General features: G+C 39.4%; 1 protein-coding gene across 2 annotated transcripts in view; it reads right to left on the bottom strand.

Moving 5' to 3' along the window:
* Positions 1-5,145: 5,145 nt before the first annotated feature.
* Positions 5,146-18,664, bottom strand: part of fig4a (FIG4 phosphoinositide 5-phosphatase a) — a 76,649-nt gene continuing 63,130 nt past the window's right edge. For both annotated transcript variants that reach the window (XM_066701218.1, XM_066701209.1), the window contains one exon: positions 5,146-5,618. In XM_066701218.1, coding sequence (XP_066557315.1) covers positions 5,441-5,618 — 178 coding nt within the window. In that variant the 3' untranslated portion in view covers positions 5,146-5,440. The remainder of the gene's footprint in view (positions 5,619-18,664) is intronic.

Raw genomic sequence — 18,664 nt, forward strand, 5'->3', positions numbered from 1 at the left:
CACCTTGGCAAAAAGAGTAATCATATACCATGCTATAATTGCTGTATTGTTTTCTGGACTCATTTTGTCTCTTCAGATCTCTAGTGATCTTTCCTGCTGTAAATGTTTCTGCTCTCCTCTCGCCCTGTTTTCTTCGGGCTCCTGCCCTTGCTCCGGTAGCTCCTGCTAGTATGAACAGGATGTTACCCAGAGAACAGAACCATGATCTGTTTTACTACTGGCCTGCTAAAACACTGACTACTACGTTTTTCAAAAGGAAATAATAGAGTTTTGCCAGTTATGTTTTAAGGAGTAAAGTGTATGTAATAATAACAAATGTATCTACATATATATATATATATATATATATATATATATAATATAAACAATACAAAAACACTGTGTGTCTTTGCAGGATGGGGCATGAAATGGGCCCTGAGTGGCTCATCAGATAACTAGGTGTAGATAAGTAAATTAGCCTAATCACTAGAACATTTCAATCAAGACTATTTTCTAATTGTGGCCAGGAGTCCCAGGGCTGATGAAGATGGGCAACAGACTTGATATGTTAATCTGGGAGGAAGCCCACAGATTCCCTTGAAGTAATAAAGGAGCATAGAAGCCAGCAGTGTTGAATACCAATGTAATGACAATGAATATCAGCACAGGTCAGTAGTACACTGCTGGGCATGTCAGGTCAAACACGCTGAGGGGCATCAACAAGTAAAAACTATGATCCACACCTTGAACACGCAGGAAGGGAATGACTTAATTATTTTTTCTTTTCTTGGTTAATTTAAAAATTACAGTGTTGAATCTAGAAGAATTACAACAAAAAATGATAATTTAGACCTTTAAAAAAATATATTTTTTAGTGCGATGCCTCAGTGCTGTAATATTTGAGTCACTATCTCAGCGAGCCTCCTAGTATCCTAGCAACGCTGGCTGCTCCTCGCACGTCCTCTGGAGACAGGAATCTCCAATATGAGATCCACAGCAAATGGATGAACCATTTTCATTGATCAGGAGCTGACAAGTAACATGTACTAAATACTGTGTGTGGCTGACTGTGATGCTGTATTATATTTTAGTTTGTTTATTTCAAGATAAAGTAATATTCTATCAATCCAGTAAGTTACTGTGAATTGAGTAGCATTTATTTTTCATTTTTAAAGATCAGAAAATATTACAGGAAGATCTTACAATTAAAAAAAATAAAAACAATTATATATGTATGTTACGGTAAATGTGTGGAAACCGTAAATGTATACATTTACCGGCGCCACGGAAAATGTGTATTTCCCAAGGATAATCTGTGCATCTCCCGGTTGATGTGGACAGAGACGCACATTTGAACAGCGGTAGGTCAGATGCATTTACCACTCACAGTTGCGATCCAGATCAGGTGTGCTCAATCGCACTGCTCCGAAATGAGTCATTATGCAGAAAATAGTAATTAAAATGAAAATAGTTACACCCTAATTCTATCACTCATTAGACCAGGGGTTCCCAAAGTGCGGCCCGGTGGCCAAATGCGGCCCTCGAGGATGTTTGGTGCGGCCCCCCAAAGCCAACCTACAACCACCCCTTTTCTGAAGATTTACTATATTTTTACACTTCATTAACATTTTCTGTTACAAATTGCACATGTAACTTGCGGGAAGATAATAAAACAACAATTAAAGTTAATAAATGTTCCCTAACAGAAATGTATATTAAATAAAATCGGTGGTTCATTTTGTACTGCTGCCCCCCTGTCCCATGCGACCTCGGGAAATTGGCCCTCCATCACCTATCTGATCAAATGTGGATCACCAAACCAGGATACGTGTAGAATAAGGACAAATTAAGAGACCACTGCAAAATTATAAATTTCTCTGGTTTTACTATTTTAGGTATGTGTTTGGCTAAAATGAACATTTTTGTTTTATACTATAAACTACTGACAACATTTCTCCCAAATTCCAAATAAAATATGAATGGAATGGAATGGCTGCCGTACATGCAGAGATGCTGATTTAAGAAAAATTTGCAGTGCTCTTGTATTTATTTCCAGAGCTGTATATATTCCAATGACATATTTTAAATGTAGAACAGTATTTATAAGCATACTCACTAAGCACATCCCAATCCAAAGCACAACAGCTTATGTCATTTTTGGTCATGTTCTGTTCTAAAAAGTTGTACTTCCCCTAGCTAAAACTGCAAATTGCTGTGGCCACTCCAGCATTTTCCTTTTGCCTGGTTTATACTGCACTCCTCCCACTGTCCGTGCTCACTCGGATACTGCCCCTGATTTCAGAATCGGCAGGAAACGAGGGGAAAAGCGAGAGAGGGGGGAGAATTGGGTAAGCTTGTTAGGGTGAGATTGAAATGTGCAGCACTTGCCCATGCTCCTAGTTGCCTCAGTGTGATCATGGTGGTAAACAAGAAAGTCATCTCTAGTAATGACATACTCTCTGGGTTAAGCCAATCTGGGTTTGATCAAATCTACTTTGTTTCCTATAAAAGCCCCTGTTGCCATTCTGGTTCGAGTTCTCCACTTCAGGGAGAAATAAAACCGGAAAGAGCCATGTAATGGTATATAAACAATCATTGAATCCTTAAAATCATAGATCAAAATGCTTCATTTGTAAAGTGCTTGAGAGAAAAAGGCAAATTCTTTGTAAATAATGTGGTAAACAAGTGATTAACAGCACTGATGCCCCCTGCTTAAAAAAAAATCTATTTCCTATTGATCTAATGATGTACCTATCAAATTAATTCAAGCCCTGCAGAGTCCAGTCCTTTCCCTATGAAACAAAAGGTAGAGTGTCTGCTAACAAATCATCTTAGACTGGATGGCTATTGTCCCTATTCTGAATCATAATTAAAAACCACAGGCCACACAAACATTTAATTGTCAAGGAACTCTTGTGGCACTGTCCTTACATGGCAATCCACAGACACTGATAACATGAAATCCGTCTCTGGCAGGAGCTATTGGGTCTCCAACACTTAAACTAAAAGCTGCCAGAACATCACCTGCTTTTACACTGGACGTGCTGCAGCAAGCTATTCATAGGAAATATAAAAAATAAAGACTGCGCAGGCTTTCAGACAATAATTTGCAGATCTGCAGGAGCTTGTGTGAAGCTCTACGCTCACAAGGCCAACTTTAATGGTCCTGCAAGTGAGGAATTAATGATTTACTGTAAGCGAGGAAAGGTCGCTGCCCTACATTTGAGTCCACCTGCCCCCTTGGCTGCCTGCTTCATGTTGCTGTGCAAACCCTTTGAAAGTCATTTAGATGACAAAACGGGGATCAGCTTTCAAATTGTGCTCTCTCATTAGCGTTATGCTTTTATTTTCTTTATTCTTTAAGTGATTCTTTAAGGAAGATTAATTAAATTATTAAGCAGTCTCAATGCAGGGAAGTGGGCTCGGGTTTATTTTATTTCTCTGAAGCAGCGATTTCGAAAATGCCCCAAAACAAACCCTGAGCTGGGCTGAGCAAAAGCCGCAACTGAGAAATATTTTTCCAAACTCCAAAACAAGGATTCCCAACTCAAATGGTTTTGATTTTAAAAGATGTTTTCTAATACAATGCCCAGTTGGTCTTCAGTGCTGAATAGGCTGGTTTTAAAATAGTGCACAGAGAAAGAGCAAAAAGGAGAGCTTTAAGTTCAAGCTGGAATATATGTCTTGTAAATATGCAAGATTTTAATAATGGAAAGCATGAGAAATACCATCTAAAATGCCTGAACATGTAGCACAAAGTTTCACATTAATGAAGAATTATATTCCTTTACAAGAAGGACCAAGGCTGGATATCTTCTGAGAGGTCATGCTATTGATGAGGAGGGAGTTATACAAGTGCATACATGTAAATATGCAGTGCTATATATGAAGGCAATACAGTGAGGGAAAAAAGTATTTGATCCCCTGCTGATTTTGTACGTTTGCCCACTGACAAAGAAATGATCAGTCTATAATTTTAATGGTAGGTGTATTTTAACAGTGAGAGACAGAATAACAACAAAAAAATCCAGAAAAACGCATTTCAAAAAAGTTATAAATTGATTTGCATGTTAATGAGGGAAATAAGTATTTGATCCCCTATCAATCAGCAAGATTTCTGGCTCCCAGGTGTCTTTTATACAGGTAACTCTCTTAAAGGGAGTGCTCCTAATCTCAGCTCGTTACCTGTATAAAAGACACCTGTCCACAGAAGCAATCAATCAATCAGATTCCAAACTCTCCACCATGGCCAAGACCAAAGAGCTGTCCAAGGATGTCAGGGACAAGATTGTAGACCTACACAAGGCTGGAATGGGCTACAAGACCATCGCCAAGCAGCTTGGTGAGAAGGTGACAACAGTTGGTGCGATTATTCGCAAATGGAAGAAACGCAAAATAACTGTCAGTCTCCCTCGGTCTGGGGCTCCATGCAAGATCTCACCTCGTGGAGTTTCAATGATCATGAGAACGGTGAGGAATCAGCCCAGAACTACACAGGAGGATCTTGTTAATGATCTCAAGGCAGCTGGGACCATAGTCACCAAAAAAACTACTGGTAACACACTACGCCGTGAAGGACTGAAATCCTGCAGCGCCCGCAAGGCCCCCCTGCTCAAGAAAGCACATGTACAGGCCCGTCTGAAGTCAAACATGGAGGTGGAAACATTATGCTTTGGGGGTGTTTTTCTGCTAAGGGGACAGGACAACTGCACCGCATCAAAGGGACAATGGACGGGGCCATGTACCTTCAAATCTTGGGTGAGAACCTCCTTCCCTCAGCCAGGGCATTGAAAATGGGTCGTGGATGGGTATTCCAGCATGACAATGACCCAAAACACACAGCCAAGGCAACAAAGGAGTGGCTCAAGAAGAAGCACATTAAGGTCCTGGAGTGACCTAGCCAGTCTCCAGACCTTAATTCCATAGAAAATCTGTGGAGGGAGCTGAAGGTTCGAGTTGCCAAACGTCAGCCTCGAAACCTCAAAAATACACCTACCATTAAAATTATAGACTGATAATTTCTTTGTCAGTGGGCAAACGTACAAAATCAGCAGCGGATCAAATACTTTTCTCCCCCACTGTATACTGTATGCACACTGTGGTTTCACAGACAGAAAATTATTTAACATTCCACTCTTAAAGAAAGATACCAAACAAAAATCAATCTTCCTGTACAATTTTCAGATAATTCCATTTATTTGTGTTGGAAAATGTACAGTCAGAAAAAATAAATACAAATAATATAATTTTAGAACAAAAGTAGCAACACCAGAATTAACCTTTAAGTACAAAATACCCATTAATGTGGTGAATCAGGCCTGAAGACTGAAGGATGGGAGCTGCGACAGATATAAAGGAAACAGTCTTTGCCACTAACAGGGCTCTCTGACACAGCAGATCCTTATTCCACGCACATTGCTGGATTATTGCAGGTGATCTCTGTCCCCTGTCCTATCTGCTGCTACATACACCTGTTCTTGACATACTCCCGGTACATCAGCACATCCTCCCTGCAGAGCGTCTGCACCAGGCCCGCCCCTGTCTGGATGTGGCTCTCAAAGATCTCCCTCGTTGTCTTGTGCACTCTCGGGGGCTGAACCTCATAAATACTGTCTTCTGTAAAATATGACACAGGATTCCTGTAACAGAGAAGTAGGGGTGGGGGTGGGAGAGTGTTATTATGACATGCTGATTCAACTGACAGTAAGTTCCAGCAGTTCTCTTCTCTAGGATCCTGTGAAATACTAATTCCCTCCAAAAAGGCAAACATATACCAGCACAGTAATGCATTATATCATGGCGTGGATCACACAAAACAGCAGTGATAACATTCCCTGGCCCACACATAGCCATGCCCTCAATCCCAGAGTGCCTCAGAGATGCACTGTAGGAGTGAATCAGGGAGAGATCACAGAGGTTAACTTCTCTTGCTGCACTAGAAATGTTAAGAAAGACTCAAAATCAAATGGAAGCAAATACTGGGCCCACAACATTATTCTCTATTGTATTTAGTTGTTCACAAGAATGGTCCCATACATGCAGAGATGTCCTTGTTCAGGGAGCTCTATTATCATGGCGTGATTATGCAGGGCATGTTTTACTGCGCTGTCGGCAGCCTCTGCCTGTTTTTCAGCTGTAATATGAACTTTGGATTCTCAGCAGTAAACCTGTTTGAACTGAAGATCTCGCATAGCTGCGACAGACATTAATCTCCTACGTCAACATAGCAACCCCATTAGTTACATCAAACAGACTGAGCTGACATTATTTAATACAAGACCAGGCCAAACCAAATTAAAAATGATTCTACACTAAACCTGTCCATCTACACTGTACACAGTAATGTTATGTTAATTGTACATTGGTTGCATAATGATTAAATACTATATTTGTAATTATAATAATTGTAATTGTATGTTCCCCCCTCCTTTCACTTGCAGATCTTCTCTCATGGCTTTAGAGTAAGAAAGATCAATTAAAAAAAAAACAAACTCTGGCCTAACTAGATAGGCCACGATACAGGAAAGATATTTTGCCACAAAAAACAATTATAATCATTACTATTATTCACAAAACATGCTAATTGTCCCATTGCTTGTATAAGTGAAATCTTTCTTCATTTTAGGAGTAAAAGGTTATCCAAATCAATCACTGCTGTGAAAAAGTAATGAATCAGAACATATTTTTGTTGGCAATTAGGCCTTATTTGGTATGAAAAGCAAAGACCTTGAGGAATTAACAATTAATTTGACAACATTCTAGTAAGAGTATCACTGATGTATTATTATGATAATCATTATTATTGTTGTAACCAGGGAGTGCCACTGCTGAGAGTCAGAGCCAAAGATGAAACGATTCCCTTTTAGAAACCAGCATTTAATTCAGCAGGGAGGCCGGCTTAGTACTGCAGCTCAAGGCATATCAGACAAAATGGGCTCTTCATGCTTATAGTCTCTCATACCATTTCCTAATTCCACAAAATACTAATATGGACAAACAAAGCAATTGCTGTCTCCATGTTGTTGTCCGTATTCAATTCTAGATGCTGGTCCTCACACACTGCTCTCTGTGCCAGCTTGCTACTGTCTCCTGCCTTTTATCCCTCCCTATATCCATTCTGTTCATCCTCTACATAACGTTTAATCATGTCATCCTAAGGTGTCCAACTGCCCTGGCTCGCTCTTTCTGCCCTCTTGCCTCGGTGTTGGGGTCAGATCTTCTCTTAGACCTTCACTCTAGTGACTGGAATGTGCAGATGCCGAGACCCTTGTAATACTCTGTAGAACAATATAGGTTAGCGCTTGTTAAAACCATAAGTCACCACAGATAAAGGCATCTGTATGTATTTCAAACGTACGATTGCTTAACTGACAGACCAGGTATGTTACTTTGGATGATATTTGACAGCACTATTTAATTGTATCACTTGTGTGGGATTCGCTGCATTCCCAAACTACCCTGAATTCAGTCACCATGCTGGTCTATGTAAGGTTAATATTTCAATATCAAGCACATACGAAGCTTGAACTGGAAAGTGTGTGAGAGCCAGACTGTTTCACCTAGCCATTGTGTAGCCGAGAGTGCAAAATAGTAATTATGAGTTTATTTACAGAATGTTAAAATGAGTACATGCTTAAAATACCAATGTGCCCTATGAAAGATGCATTGCAAAGCCATACTGTTCAGTGGGCATCCTGTACTTTGAAAGTCCTTATTTTTATCTGCCACAAGCTTCCCTCTCTAAAAAAAAAAACCATCCCAAACAACACGTGACAATAAGAAAGTACATGCAAGTCTCAGTGTCCTAGTTTATATTAATACACTGTGAGGCCTTTGCAAAATATTGGGTTATAGGTCAAATGTATCCACACTACTGACTGACAAGTGTTACTGGGGGTACTACTGATGTATCAGTAAAACAGACCCCAATAACTTTACTGGATTTAACCCATAACTAAAAAGGTACACTCTTTACAAACATATCTGTTTAGCTTAACAGGGGAATAAAAGTGGCTTAACAGCAGAAATAATAAGGGGAATATATTCACAGAACCCAGATCTCAAAAGTTAAATAACATTAAAAAACAAATACGGTGAACGCATTTGTAGCTAAACCATGCCAGTTCAATAGAGTCCTCTGTATGATGGTGACTGGAGAGAATACTCCAGAAGACCCGAGAACAGGCTGGACTCGGACAATAAAAGGGAGGAGTAACTGTGGAGCACGTAGCTAACCTTCCCCAGTCATTTGTCGTCTTGTTTAATTACCTGCAGCCAGGAGGCTCTGGAATCTGGGTTACAACAGATTGATGTTGTGCCCTTTCATTTGTTAAATAAATAAGGTGAGTTTCTCCTCTCCAGCAGAACACAGTCTGAAGGGGTTATTGATCTCATTACGTCGCTCTCTCCTTTCATTCAGGACTGAGTATTTGAATTGTGTCACATGACGGCATATAATACATCTGTGAGGTTCTACGATCTTCTTGCATAACTGTTTCTTTCCCTCCTGTTAAAGCCAAGCAACTCTGTCATAGGAGCTCCTTGAGAGCATCATCTCTCTCCTGATTCTTCTGTGTCAGAAGTTGAAATTGAAGTTTCTTATTTCATATCTAGATAATTAGTATGCTTTGCTGTGATTAGCAAGTGCTTAACGACTTTCAGCTTTGTAAACCTCCATTAAAATCTGTAGTTCTGCTCATAATTCAATGGCCATTAAAGTCCTCAGTACAGGGAACAATTGGGGGAGAATCAGACACAAAAGTAGCAAACCAGGAATGAATGTGTGTGGTCACTGAGCTGCCACTCATTATGTGATCACATTACACATTAAACATATACTACTGTACCCATTATTCAGCCTTGTATTAGAAAACTTGTAGGGCTAGTTTCAAGCAGAACTAGCAGAATTCAAACCAATTAAATGCCCATTAAAAACAAGTGTATTAAAGCATGATTTACTGAATGACACACACTGCAGATCTACACTCACCTAAAGGATTATTAGGAACACCATACTAATACTGTGTTTGACCCCCTTTCGCCTTCAGAACTGCCTTAATTCTACGTGGCATTGATTCAACAAGGTGCTGAAAGCATTCTTTAGAAATGTTGGCCCATATTGATAGGATAGCATCTTGCAGTTGATGGAGATTTGTGGGATGCACATCCAGGGCACGAAGCTCCCGTTCCACCACATCCCAAAGATGCTCTATTGGGTTGAGATCTGGTGACTGTGGGGGCCAGTTTAGTACAGTGAACTCATTGTCATGTTCAAGAAACCAATTTGAAATGATTCGACCTTTGTGACATGGTGCATTATCCTGCTGGAAGTAGCCATCAGAGGATGGGTACATGGTGGTCATAAAGGGATGGACATGGTCAGAAACAATGCTCAGGTAGGCCGTGGCATTTAAACGATGCCCAATTGGCACTAAGGGGCCTAAAGTGTGCCAAGAAAACATCCCCCACACCATTACACCACCACCACCAGCCTGCACAGTGGTAACAAGGCATGATGGATCCATGTTCTCATTCTGTTTACGCCAAATTCTGACTCTACCATCTGAATGTCTCAACAGAAATCGAGACTCATCAGACCAGGCAACATTTTTCCAGTCTTCAACTGTCCAATTTTGGTGAGCTTGTGCAAATTGTAGCCTCTTTTTCCTATTTGTAGTGGAGATGAGTGGTACCCGGTGGGGTCTTCTGCTGTTGTAGCCCATCCGCCTCAAGGTTGTACGTGTTGTGGCTTCACAAATGCTTTGCTGCATACCTCGGTTGTAACGAGTGGTTATTTCAGTCAAAGTTGCTCTTCTATCAGCGTGAATCAGTCGGCCCATTCTCCTCTGACCTCTAGCATCAACAAGGCATTTTCGCCCACAGGACTGCCGCATACTGGATGTTTTTCCCTTTTCACACCATTCTTTGTAAACCCTAGAAATGGTTGTGCATGAAAATCCCAGTAACTGAGCAGATTGTGAAATACTCAGACCGGCCCGTCTGGCACCAACAACCATGCCACGCTCAAAATTGCTTAAATCACCTTTCTTTCCCATTCAGACATTCAGTTTGGAGTTCAGGAGATTGTCTTGACCAGGACCACACCCCTAAATGCATTAAAGCAACTGCCATGTGATTGGTTGGTTAGATAATTGCATTAATGAGAAATTGAACAGGTGTTCCTAATAATCCTTTAGGTGAGTGTATGTTGCAGTGTTATCAAAATAACATGGTTTTACTGGAGTTCTAGGGTCAGGCCTTCCTTCAGTAAAGACAAGAAAAGGGCTCTTTTCTTCAGAGAGAAAGGCACATATTAAACAAACTCCATTGTCAACAGGTGCAGTCTTTCAGTGAGCCTTGGGCTTGGAAGGCAGCAAAATTGTACACGCCAGGCAATAATTTCCATGAATTACATCTGTAAACAGAAACATTAGCAAGAGTTACAAATGGAAGCCGACTGGATCAGTTTAATGAGGTATTTTCATAATTGAGGGGCCATAAGAAAAATAAAAAAACTACATTTTTTATTAAAGAATTACTACACATACAACTATAGAATATAGGAATTTTATGTATTTAAAAGCACATGGTACTCAATTAGGGAATTGACATTCATTTTAAATTTTTATTTCAGTTATTCATTAGAATTCTACAAAGTAGAATTAAAACTCTGCCTTACATTTATTGGCAAAATATGACTGAACTTTTATATGACTGAAGGTTACAACAGTGGATGTTAATCTCCATTTGATTATTTCCCTTTGCACAACTAGCAAAAGAAGAAGATTTTTTTAATAAATGGAAATTGTATTGTGGGCTACTGAGTATTCCAATATTTCTATATATTTTTTTCAAACCTGATTATGATGTGGACAATTATTACTTAATTAGTGATGACTTGACAACTACAATGGAAATCCTTCAATATAACATTGTTTTACCTTAAATCCTTCAAAACTTTAATAAATGAAATCAGATATGTACCTTTCAAATGAGAAAATATTAAAATAACCACTTGGAAACATATTGTGTTGCATGTAATATGTACGCTTAAACTCTGGTCAAGAAAATGTTAGGCCACAGCAAATGTGACGAAATGTTAAAACTTGAAACGAACATTGTCTCTGTAAGTACATAGCTGAAATAGTGTTTGACAGGGAAAACACTTTGGTTACTGCTGAGTCTCCTTTTTGAGAGCTAAACAAAGCAATTTAATGTTGCCATAACAATCACTATAGAGACTCAGTTGGTTGAAACCAATGTCTTCAGAAAGAGAAACAAGAACAATGTTTAGTTCACAGCCTACAACTTACACGTAACAAAGAAAATGAAAGTGTACTTTTCCTCTTCATTAATCCTAAGTGTAGACCATTTTGGAGACCTCAACCCAAACATGACAAACTGATCTCAGTGGTCCCCCTCACTCACTGGTAGAATGAGCCGTTCTTTATTTGTGGTGCCATTATCAACTTTGTTAAAAGCACATACAACAGAGGGTATATTTTACTGACTTTTTATACATGGGTTTCTCCCCTACTTTTACGCAATAACAGTTGCAAATACACCCATTAGCAGTAGACATTTTTGTACATTTGGTTATAGTTTTCTAAAGCATATGTCAGCTGGCAATACTCCTTATCATTCCAGGTCAAGTTCACCATCTCACATTTACACTGGGTGCGGAACTACTGATGCTTCGTATTCAAAACTTGATCTTTAAGATTCTGATTTTATTATATTACGTTGACACAGGCTTTGCATTAAGGATAAGTACCATGTTGAAAGACAACCCTCCCAAACACATAAGCACAGATTGCCTTCCGGAAAGAGTAGTGCACTACATTCCATAATGCAACAATACTCCCTTATCAAAATGCACATTTTGTATCCACTGCTGTTAAAGCTTCAGCACAAGCAGCCCAAACCTTTGCATTTTACATTTTACTGAAGACAAAAATATGGAATCATGAAACCATCAGAGCTACACTCTGATACACAGAACAACATTAAAAAAAATAATATTACAATGTCTAGAGGAGCTGCAGAAAATTATTCTGCATGCAGGAACCGTTTTCAAATTACTAAATACAATTGCCCATTTGTTTTCAAGGTGCATGCAACACATGCCACACATAGCAACAGCAGTTCAGTTGTGCACCTGAATTTCGGTGTTGTGAATAGAAATAAAAAATAGTGTAGCCTTGGCCTTAGGCACAAGGGAGAAAGACATACATTTCTTTAACTGCTACTGTCAGCAGGACGTGCGAAGGGGTTGTTTGCAGAGAAGCAGCCCATTTCCTGGCTGAATGGGAAACACGATTAATTTTAACCAGTATGCCAAGATAACAAATACAAAAATAAAGTATCCCTGGTCACAAATAACACAGTATGTTATGCATACATAGACAAGTAATTTAGAATGAAAATGTTGATTACTTTAACTATTCTTTCAATCTGTCTGATTGACACGTTTTTAGAGTCACCTGTGACTGTCACCAGGCTTTGCACATGACCTAGGCATTCAGTGATTGAAGTTGAACCATGTGAAAACCACATGATTTGCAGTTTGAAATCTGGATTTGTCAATCAATATATTACACATGACCAGATTAAAGTGCACTTATCAACTTTTACAATCTAGGATGTAAGACCTTATATATTGTTTACTGAATAATCACTTGTGTAAATTCTAAATTTGTAAAATGTATTTATGCCTGAACTGCACTGTAATATTGCACTTTGTATTGCTCTGATATTTTGTAAGTCACCCTGGACAAGGGCGTGTGCTAATAAATACATTAATAAATAAATTAATAATCTATTGAAAATTATTTTAAATCAACACACTTTGGCTGACTATAAAAAAAATCTTCCAATAACAAGACCATGACCATCTGTCACTGTGGACACATAGTATACAAAAATACAAAGAAAATATAAAACTGATACCTTCTCAAAAAAAAAAAAAAAGTATACTGAGATTTGGCTGTGAAAATACATTTAAATGGATTAAAAATGCTGGAAGTGTGAAACCACAGTGAGTGCACAAAAGATTATGCAAAAAGTGGAATTCATTGGAATTTGATGAACACTGTATAAATACTGGATATAAAACCAAATATGAAAACTCTCTATAAAGTCTTTAAAATAAATGTCTACCCCTTATCTTGAGAGTCTTGTGACACAAATTAATGATATTCTAGTTTTAGGTGTAAGGTACCATTGTGTCTATGTACCTTCTTTGGAATAATCTGGAATAACAGTTCCCCAACTAGCAGTTCATACTAGATGTAACCCAGTGACGTGCCACTTGTAATCTCGTGTGAACAGAGACAGTTTGAGGTAACAATTTCCTGCTGTTACCCCTTTGACTGGAACTACTTGACCATTTCTTGCCTCTTCTAGTCAGTTAACACACTCACTGCCTGACGTCTGGAACCTGCTGTTACTTTAATCAGAAAAAAGCCAGCCTCAACTCAGATTTCAGATCAACTCACAGGGGATCTTTTTGGTGTCAGAATGGGAATATATGCTGTGGAAAGGAGTCAGGGGCTAGTAATTTTCCATCACCAGATGAGAATAAGAAGAGAAGATTGTTCTCATGTCTTAAGATAAGAACTAAAACTAAAACCATGTTGCATGCCTGTCTAATGTCACTTTATTGAAATTTTGACTGTGATGAACAACATGAAAGACCCAGCATTAGTAAGGAACTGAACAAAAACAAGGCAAATTCCCTACTGATATAGCACACCTTTCTGTCAAAAGCTGACACTAGTATGGAGATATAACTCGAACAGTACTTTTATGACAATGTATTCTCCCATCTTGTAACTCTGACTGATGTATGGCTGGACAAGTGTGGAGATCATTTACAGTGAGGGAAAAAAGTATTTGATCCTCTGCTGATTTTGTACGTTTGCCCACTGACAAAGGAATGATCAGTCTATAATTTTAATGGTAGGTGTATTTTAACAGTGAGAGACAGAATAACAACAAACAAATCCAGAAAAATGCATTTATAAAAACTTATAAATTGATTTGCATGTTAATGAGGGAAATAAGTATTTGACCCCTTCGACTTAGTACTTCGTGGCAAAACCCTTGTTGGCAATCACAGAGGTCAGACGTTTCTTGTAGTTGGCCACCAGGTTTGCACACATCTCAGGAGGGATTTTGTCCCACTCCTCTTTGCAGATCCTCTCCAAGTCATTAAGGTTTCGAGGCTGACGTTTGGCAACTCGAACCTTCAGCTCCCTCCACAGATTTTCTATGGGATTAAGGTCTGGAGACTGGCTAGGCCACTCCAGGACCTTAATGTGCTTCTTCTTGAGCCACTCCTTTGTTGCCTTGGCTGTGTGTTTTGGGTCATTGTCATGCTGGAATACCCATCCACGACCCATTTTCAATGCCCTGGCTGAGGGAAGGAGGTTCTCACCCAAGATTTGACGGTACATGGCCCCGTCCATCATCCCTTTGATGCGGTGCAGTTGTCCTGTCCCCTTAGCAGAAAAACACCCCCAAAGCATAATGTTTCCACCTCCATGTTTGACGGTGGGGATGGTGTTCTTGGGGTCATTCCTCCTCCTCCAAACACGGCGAGTTGAGTTGATGCCAAAGAGCTTGATTTTGGTCTCATCTGACCACAACACTTTCACCCAGTTCTCCTCTGAATCATTCAGATGTTCACTGGCAAACTTCAGACGGGCCTGTACATGTGCTTTCTTGAGCAGGGGGACCTTGCGGGCGCTGCAGGATTTCAGTCCTTCACGGCGTAATGTGTTACCAATTGTTTTCTTGGTGACTATGGTCCCAGCTGCCTCGAGATCATTAAAAAGATCCTCCTGTGTAGTTCTGGGCTGATTCCTCACTGTTCTCATGATCATTGAAACTCCACAAGGTGAGATCTTGCATGGAGCCCCAGACCGAGGGAGACTGACAGTTATTTTGCGTTTCTTCCATTTGCGAATAATCGCACCAACTGTTGTCACCTTCTCACCAAGCTGCTTGGCGATGGTCTTGTAGCCCATTCCAGCCTTGTGTAGGTCTACAATCTTGTCCCTGACATCCTTGGACAGCTCTTTGGTCTTGGCCGTGTTGGAGAGTTTGGAATCTGATTGATTGATTGCTTCTGTGGACAGGTGTCTTTTATACAGGTAACGAGCTGAGATTAGGAGCACTCCCTTTAAGAGAGTGCTCCTAATCTCAGCTCGTTACCTGTATAAAAGACACGTGGGAGCCAGAAATCTTGCCGATTGATAGGGGATCAAATACTTATTTCCCTCATTAACATGCAAATCAATTTATAACTTTTTTGAAATGCGTTATTCTGGATTTTGTTGTTGTTATTCTGTCTCTCACTGTTAAAATACACCTACCATTAAAATTATAGACTGGTCATTTCTTTGTCAGTGGGCAAACGTACAAAATCAGCAGGTGATCAAATACTTTTTTCCCTCACTGTACATTTGTCATTTATTGCAGAATATATTTCATATGATGTCTCAGGCTTCATCCCTGCTGCTAGCTGTAGTGTATTTATTTTAAAGCATACTCTCTTTACTCTTAGGCCAAGAGATACATCATTGCTGATATAATACACTACAGTACAGTTAACTACATCAAACATATCCTCCTCTAGAGGGACATACACACCAATGATAAGAAACAAAAGCGAGCTGAAGATACCGTTTGAAAAAACAATCTAAAATCTTTCTAAAAAGGTGTTATTAGAAATGCAAAGAGAGCTCAACATCACTCACGGAGAATCTTATATCCCTGCAGTGAGGTGGCAGTCCTAGCCAGGATTCAACGGGACATAACTGTTCAACACATACAAAAGGGTGCAACATGAGACTGGTCTGATTATTTCATGTTAACCTGTCAGTTAATTTTTTTTCCATTCACTTTGGTATTGGAGCCATAAATGAATGACACGTTTTTCCCCTTCACCATTTACTAAGCCCAAGCGATACCTCCAAGACCAGTGCAAACCAGACTTGTCAGATATCTAGCACATGGGTGATATTTTGTAGGAAAAAAAAAAAAAAAAAAAGGAAAAGGCACTTTTATTACAATATGTTACCATCTGGCCAATCGTATCATTATGTAATCATTCACAGTAATGAGCACAGCTGTTAGTGCAAAGCCCAAATGGGACACCTCTTTATTTTCTACTACAAAACTCTAGTAAAACCAACATCAGTGGGTTGAATCACTGAGGTAATTGTTGTCCTAATGCTACAATAAACAAACTTAAATTAAGGCAGGCTACCAGAGCCTATTACTGTGCCAGCCTGCTTTCCCCAGGTTTGCTGCTGGGTGCAATCTGGCTACTTTTGGAATACAACAGAAATATGCAGCTTTAACAAATTTAAGTTTTTTTTCTTTTCTCCGGTATATGAAAGTACTGTTGTTAAATAAGTGATAATGAGGCAGTTATGTAACTCTTGCTAGGAATGTAACAGATTACTTATTCCATTGTTTTGTTGTAATTAAATGATGATATCAACAGCTTTCACCTAGAGATTGCACTAGTTAGGGAATTAAGAGGTAGCTCCACTCACAAACTGACTAACAAAGATAGAAGGTTCGTATGTGTTAATCTACTCAAGGCAGATTCTCAATATAGTATAAATGTAAGGCATTTTACAGCATCAGCTGTGTTTACTGCCCAGAACCATAAGGTGCACGAATCCAAATGTCTGGAATCAGTGCGTGGGAGTCTAATAAGGGGAGAGGGACAGAGGAAAAGAAAGCATACCAGATTTAATTTTACTTCCATTTAAGAGTTTCTAAAGAACAAATTTGACAAGGAAACCAGAAGAAATACAAATAAAAAATCACTGCCATGAATAACGTACTAACACACAAACAGAACATTTTAAGAAAGGCAGTATTCACACTGGGTTTGTTTGAAATATTCTCAGGATGCTTCGTTTTGCTTTGAAACTATGTATCAATGTACTAGTTGTTCACACAGTTTAGTTTTTGTGGTTCATTTCCATGTTTTCCGAGGACTCAGTTCACTTGTGTTCCTATTGCAATGATCGAGTGAACTCGGTCAGTTCAATTTGTATTAATAGAACACCTGATGTTTACATTTGCATTAAGTGTGCATTCAGTTTACTCTTACAGTCTTACACTGTTACAACGAGGCACAGATTCTAAACCCAGCTGATATTCACCTAATCCATTTCCATTACATTGAGACAAAACAAAGTTGTCTTGGCAACTTGGTGTGAGAGTCTGCATGGGGTTATTCAATTGAGGTGAGAAGTATTTTTGGGAATACATTTTAACATTGTGCTGCGGTGTCTGTGTCATTTAAAAAGTCTTATTATTTTAAAAAGTAATCTTTACTTGGCCCAATTGCATGTATTACACAGAAGAGAGTAATCATATTGGACAGGTTTCCCATAACAAAAAACACAGCTCTCAGACAGTTGGGTGAGGTGTGCAGCATGGAAGTGCACATACGCCCTGTCTTTACACATGAAGATGTTAATTACTTTCGGATCCCAATGGAAATAGACTGATCCTTGTTTCTATGAAATGGGAATAAGTATTTTATGTTATTTTATGGAAAAATGTATTGGAACAGCTATATACAGCAAAATTATCAGTTTCTCTGGTTTTACTATTTATAGGTATGTGTTTGGGTAAAATGAACATTTTTGTTTTATTCTATAAACTACTGACAACATTTCTCCCACATTCCAAATAAAAATATTGTAGAAAAATATTTGCAGAAAAAGACAACTGGTCTGTTGTAGGACCTCGAATAATGCAAAGAAAATAAGTGCATATTCACTTTTAAACAACACAATACTAATGTTTTGACTTAGGAAGGGTTCAGAAATCAATATTTGGTTTAATAACCCTGATTTTCAATCACAGCTTTCATGCATCTTGGCATGATCTCCACCAGTCTTTCACATTGATGTTGGGTGACTTTATACCACTCCCGGCACAAACATTCAAGCAGCTTGGCTTTGTTTGATGGCTTGTGACCATCCATCTTCCTCTTGATCACATTCCAGAGGTTTTCAATGGAGTTCAGGTCTGGGGATTGGGCTGGCCATGACAGGGTCTTGATCTGGTGGTCCTCCATCCACACCTTGATTGGCCTGGCTGTGTGGCATGGAGCACTGACCTCCTGGAAAAACCAATCCTCAGAGTTGGAGAACATTATCCAAGCAGAAGGAAGCAAGTTTTCTTCCAGGACAACTTTGTACATGGCTTGATTCATGTGTCCTTCACAAAGACAAATCTGCCCGATTGCAGCCTTGCTGAAGCACCCCCAGATCATCACCGATCCTCCACCAAATTTCACAGTGGGTTCACTGTGGCTTGTAGGCCTCTCCAGGTCTCCGTCTAACCATTAGACGACCAGGTGTTGGGCAAAGCTGAAAATTGGACTCATCAGAGAAGATGACCTTACTCCAGTCCTCTACGGTCCAATCCTTGTGGTCTTTTGCAAACCTCAGCCTGGCTCTTCTTTGCTTCTCATTGATGAAGGGCTTTTCTAGCTTTGCACAACTGCCATTGCCATTCTTTTTGTAGGTCACTCGATGTCACTCAACAACCGTAGGATGACATTCGAATTAGTTGGCGGTCATCCCAGTCAGTGGAGAGTCGTTTTCGCCCTCTGCCAGTCTGTAGCTTTGTTGTCCCCAATGTCTGC

Source organism: Amia ocellicauda, chromosome 1 (assembly GCF_036373705.1).
Source record: "Amia ocellicauda isolate fAmiCal2 chromosome 1, fAmiCal2.hap1, whole genome shotgun sequence".
In the NCBI taxonomy this organism is placed as follows: Eukaryota; Metazoa; Chordata; class Actinopteri; order Amiiformes; family Amiidae; genus Amia; species Amia ocellicauda.